Below are 6,357 nucleotides of genomic sequence, written 5' to 3' on the forward strand. Positions count from 1 at the left end.
TTAAAACCTTAACTCGACTCATTTAATATAACATGCACTACGTGCTTACTTATTAATGCCTAATAATGAGTTGTAGGCATTTAAGTTTCTCCAATAAAAGGAAAATCTTACATTTGAAGATTCTCTTGTAAATACTATAAATACAAAAATACGATTGAACACTAAAAATGGAAATTAGAAAAAAAAACGAAAAAGAAAAATGCATATATAAGTGTAATCTAGGCCCCGTTTGGCTCCATTAAATTATATTCTAGTACATTTTATTTTTCTCTCTTATTTTTAAAAAAATTTCCTCATTTTTCAATCACCCATTTTTTCAAAGAAATATTACTCCACCGATTTTCATTACAAAAAAAATAGGGCCACAAGGGGCTAAATCCTGTTATATCGGTCTCTTCCTACGCAATCTCTTTGAAGAAGCCCTTGAAACGAAGTATCCAACGCCAAGACACATCACCCAAATCCCCACATCCAGGGCCCATCCCACCGCCTGGTCCGCCTCCATCTCCACCTCCACCTCCACCTCCACCTCCACCTCCATCTCGCCACCGCTATTGCTGCCGTCGCCATTACAATCAGAACAACCACAGCAGCCGTCTGATTCAAGCTCAAAATCTCCCTCTCTCTCCTCCGGAATTTCCTCCAATTGACAACACGTCGAGCGACTCCGCCGCCGTGCGACTGCCATCTCCACCTTCTCTCTCATCACCGCTGCTTGACCTTCCACAGAGACACATATCTCAGCATCCTTCACCTTGATATCATCATTCTCCATTAAACAACATTTGCACTCCATTTTCCAATTTTCTCCCTCGTCTTTCCCAAAAGTCCCTTTCAACACCTTTACATCCCCAACAAATATCTCAAATCTCAATCCTTCACACGCCTTTACGCTCTCTCTACTTCCATAAACAACCCCCTTGCTCTCCTCCAATAATACCCTGTGGAGCGTGACAAAACCTGGCGAATCGGGTTTAATACCTGACCCGTTTATCTCCAAAGGGCTTCCGTTAATCCGAGGAAGATAATGCAGCGTCAAAATATCAGGTAAAATCTTTCGGGTACATGAAACTGATAAATGAATATAAAATGCTTTGAGTCTCAAGCGATCTTTTTCGTTCAGTTGAAATCCTCTACACATTTTTGGCGATTCTTGATTTGATTTTGTATAATTTGTTGTGAAAAAAAATTCGAGCTGAAAATGCTAAATATAGATTTGTGAGGGGTTTGTATAAGTAGATGAAAGGATTGATGGTATCAGAAGAAATCGATGGGACAGAGAGCACACGGTTTTGACGATTTAGAGTTGTAGCAGAAGGTGACGTGGGGAAGACGACAAAGGTGTTCGTAGTTTCAAGGGCCAATTGTTTTCGTTTTGCCGCGTTCTGTGCCATTGCAACTTGACAGCTTCTTTCTTGCCTGATGCTTATCTTTAGACCCTGTTTCATTCTCATTTTTATGAAAATGTATTTTATTTTTCTCTTTTTAACCACACATTTTTGATTAAAATGATATTACACGTAAATCAATTTTTTTTTTTATTTTTCATCTACACGTTCTCATCAATCTACTTTTCTAAAATTCATTTTTCCAACAAAATGAGTATCAAATACCCTCTTAGTGTATGAGCAAATTATGATGTCCAAAATCCAAATTGTTTATTATTTTTAGATGTGGATAATTCGAGTTATGCGTGTTTAGAATAATCAATAAATTCGACGTTTCAAATGGAAATCATCATACTGATTAGTTTTGGAAGTAACATTTTTATTAGTATTAGGCCCTTCACTATGGCTTTTTGAGACGACCGGACAGATATATTTTTCAAAATAAAAATGTTGTTTGTACAGTATATTTTTTTACAACAATTTTCACACTTCCTCACGAAGATGGGGTTCATGATTATTTTAATCGTGGATCCCACCCACTTGCATGTGTATGTACTGTGAAAAAAGATGTGAAAATTGATGTACATATAAAATGATTGTTTTCAAAAATAGCACACACCTTTACCCTTGTTTTAAAGCTCTAGAGTAATACTATTTTACTTCACTGAGATTGCAACCTCAACCTAAGTGACACTAATGTGACATTTGATGATAGGTGCAATTTAATTCCATATTTCATTTAGCTTATCATTTAAGAACACCTAAATTGAGATTGCAATTCCAGTTAAACTACATAGCATTACTCTTTAAAGTGCTTACCATATTTTTAGCTGATTGATTTTGGGAGTAGAATTTCCATTAGTATCCAATTTGATTTTAGACTTTTTTGGTAATCATCTAATATAATGAGTAATGATGTTCATTCCCACGTGTGCTAAGCACAAGTTTAGACGGCAACTATATGGAATTAAATGATAAATTCGTTTAAGTGCATTGTCACATGGTTAATTTAATTGAACCTATCAAGTGTGATAATCTAGACTGGTATTTTGGCCTCATTGGGTTACTCTAAGCTAATGGAGTAGAATTTCCATTAGTTTTGTTGTGATCAAATAAGTTTATTTTTTTCATTAAAGATAATCACAACTTCATTCATGTCATTGCATTATTTTGAATAATTCCAATTAAACTGGTATGTTACTTAGAATTGGTATAGTGGACAAGGGATAACTATGGTTCGAGCCAAACCAAATCAAATCTAGGAGCTAGAGCTTGGAAATTTCACCACCATATACATTGCTTTTTATTTAAGGCCATATTTTACTTTTAGATATTATTTATACCAAAAATGCTGCAATTGTTATAGTAAAATGATAACTGAAAAAATCTCTCTCATCAATTAATATACTCTTTGACCTCAATCAAGCACGTCCCAAATCACGCGCTTAACTTTCCAAAAGGAAATACCAATCACCATCTTTCTATTTACTAAAGAAATTCTTAGATCATCCATCATCTTCATTAGGAGGAATCAATAAAATTTATAGCTTTATTCATATCAAAATCTTACTTTTTGTATGATATCGTGCCAAGAAATCGACATCCATCTTTAGTAAAATGTCCAGATTTTTATTTCGTTCATATACTTCATAATAGAGGTAAAGACACTTGCATCCAATTGGTATAAACAGTCCAAAAGTTCTTGATTTGCACGTTATGAAGACATTCATTAGTCCATTATTGCAACAAGACAGAGGGTAGAAGATATATCATAAATGGAATAGAACACATGTATGCATATCTAACAAGACAAAAAGGTAGAAGATATATCATAAATGGAATATAAATACAACCATATATATGAATTCGCGAGTGTTGGTGTTACAAGAGTTGGTAATTATAAAAAAAAAAAAAAAAAAAACAACAATCTTAATCATATTTTTAATCACGTGTAATCCAATACAGCACAACACCATAGTAAATAAGTAGTGAAATCCTAAATTTTTCAATTGATGAATAGCATAAGTTATGCCGAAATAGATATTGTCAACCATTTTACATATATATTAAGCTTCATTCATTTATATAAATGGGATGGTTATGTAAATTCAAGTCATAGCTCTGGGTGCAGCTGAATGAAAAAGTTATAGACATTACATAATCCATATGCTCTAGGTAGTTCAATTTCAACGGGTAATATAAGTTTGTATAACTAAAACTTTTAGCAAATGGATTTTGGACAAAATGAAACTCATGATATTTGACAAAATCCGCATTCAATACCAAACGTAAATTGGTTTACAAAAACATAAACTAAGTGAATTATTTTGTGTTGCATTAGTTAGGATATGTTAGAAATTGATACAATTACATGTAATCTCTATAAAAGAAAAGTATGAGATATAATTTTGATGAATCAAATTTTGAATTGCACAACCGTGAAGACCTTATTGCAACCTCGATGATTATAAGTGAATCCCAATTGTAATGTTAATTGCTATGTAATAATCATTTGCTGTTTGAATTTAATCTCCATTTTTTTTTAGCATATGGACTTAATATCACCATTTTCTCCGCCCCTTGAAATTTTCAGTTATGGTTCCAAAAAGGAAAATTTCATAGGTTTTGATATTTGTACATCGAGCTCGGTGTACTTGTTGCGAAACCCAATTTCATATAGAGTAATATAAAAATTTTAATGGGATTATGTAGTAAAACTGATTAATAATACAATTGAGAAGTATAAAATGAAATTATATATAATGCATTTATGATTTTTTTCCCGAGCATTTTTGGTCAAGAATATGAGGCCAGTTGGGAAAGGCCACTTGGGCCTCTCCAATGTCAAATGAGCTATTTTCGTTAAATTTTATTGAAACTACTACTTTAATGATGTTTTACAAACAAATTTTGGTTGATAATTTGTAAAATCAGTTAAATAGTAAACACAATCCCATTTTTACCATGACAGATAAGTATTGCTTTTCAAGAAATTCAAGCACAATGAACTACGAAAAACGAGTTAATTATATTGAAGGTCATCGAACTTTCACCCTAGTTGCGATTGACTCACTGAACTTTAAGCAATCAGGCTACTAAACTCTAATTTAAAAGCAATCAGTCACTCTATTTTGGTTTCGTTGAACTCGTTGATGTCTCAGTTAAAATTAACAAAATGCCAGTGTGTTGTCCCAATCATCAAATATATAATTCTAGACATCATTGAACTTTCTAAGTAGTAAATAAAAAAAAAAAAAATTAAAATACACACACACATATACATGAAATTTTGCACAAGCTGTAGTTACTTATGTGGCAATGACTATCGTATTCTATATGGATTCTCAATTTTCTATTTTTTTGCATCTACTTTATATGCGTAATAGATTTCTCAAATTGCTTCGAGTCTTTTTTACTACACCATTTTTTTTTTTTTTGTTTTTTCCTAAATTTTGGTTTTGTGAAGAAACAACGTTGAGTTTTCTTGTTTTGCTCAATTTATATATTTGTCGGTTATCTATATTGTCTTTTCTTATAAACTTGGATCAATTGCCTTTTCTTTTGTTTTAAATGGAGTTATTTTTACTATTGATTTAATTTAAAAAAATTTACGACTTTAAGTTTCGAAATCCATTATTTTTCACTAGTAAAGATTTAAGAAATTCCTCGACTTGATACGTAAAGAAGACTACAACCTGGTAAAGATTCAAGAAATTGTGTCATAAATGTTGATGCAAATTGATTTATTTTACTACTGATTGAATATAAAAATTAATTTCTAAATTTATTATTTTTCACTAATCTGAATACGCGAATGGAGGTTATAAATTTTTTAAATATTAAGACCAGATATTATTTTTATAAAAAGATTAATTTTATTAACTTTTCCATTTTTAAAAAATCATGGCGGCTTGAATGACCATCACATTTTGCGGCTACATATGATGTAATTTAATATATACAAAATAAAATACTTCACAAATTGGAGGAAATACCTATAGATAGCCTAAATACAAGAGAGGTTTGTAAGATTAGATCAAAAAATATAATCATTTGAAAGATAGCCTTTTAACAATAATCTTTCTAAAAATACCCCTCATTGAGAAATTGCAACCAAAGCCACTACAATGTATAAAAACCTTCAATTAGGTCCTCAAAGAAATATAGATAAAAAATCTTTAATAAATTTAAACCCAAATATTATACAAAATTTTATTGATCTAAAAAACGCAACAGAAAATGAATTAAAATATTAGAAGAAGATATAAAAGGTTTCTTTACAGAATATTTAGATCCAAAATTAAAAAATAAAAATGTTTATATAGATAATAGTACAATCAAAACAGAAAATGATATATATAAACTAATTCTTAATTTAAGATGAAGAATTAAAGAACTAAATATAATTATTGAAGAAAAAGTATTAATAAAAAATAGTTAATTTTATAAATTCTATTGTGATATTTTAAATACTTATAAAGATTTTAATTGGCTAAAAAATCTTAATCCCTCCGCTGCACACTTCGATGAAATGGTATCAGAGTCATGTTACGAACCAAAAATTATGATGAATATAGTAGATGAAGAAAATATAATTGAAGAATTTTTGAAAAAAGTTGAAAAACATAAAAAATCTAGTTATTACTATTTACCTAAAAACACCACAAATGAAAGTTTTGAGGATATACACAAAAAATTAGAAAATTTAGAATATAATCTACAAGTAGGAAACGCTCTTTTAGATAATAATCTTAAAGGAAAAGATAGAATTATAATTAATCCACATCAAGATTTTAGGATAACACAAAAGGAAAATAATAAAGGGAAAAAATATGAAAAAAAATAATATATGATTACAGATGTAGAAGAAATAGAAGAAAAATTCGTAGAATTTACAGGAGAAGAGTATGAAGAATATAAAAAACAGTTAGAAGAATTAACTGAAAAAATGGAAAATACAAAGATGAAT

General features: G+C 30.3%; 1 protein-coding gene across 1 annotated transcript; it reads right to left on the bottom strand.

The window, feature by feature from the left end:
* LOC111387679 lies at window positions 1–1,469 on the bottom strand. The gene has a single exon (XM_023012254.1). The coding sequence runs from the start codon at window positions 1,139–1,141 to the stop codon at window positions 383–385; it is 759 nt and encodes a 252-aa protein (XP_022868022.1). The 5' UTR covers window positions 1,142–1,469; the 3' UTR covers window positions 1–382.
* Window positions 1,470–6,357: the final 4,888 nt, after the last annotated feature.

The sequence above is a fragment of the Olea europaea genome, unplaced genomic scaffold (genome assembly GCF_002742605.1).
Source record: "Olea europaea var. sylvestris unplaced genomic scaffold, O_europaea_v1 scaffold4174, whole genome shotgun sequence".
Taxonomy (NCBI): Eukaryota; Viridiplantae; Streptophyta; class Magnoliopsida; order Lamiales; family Oleaceae; genus Olea; species Olea europaea.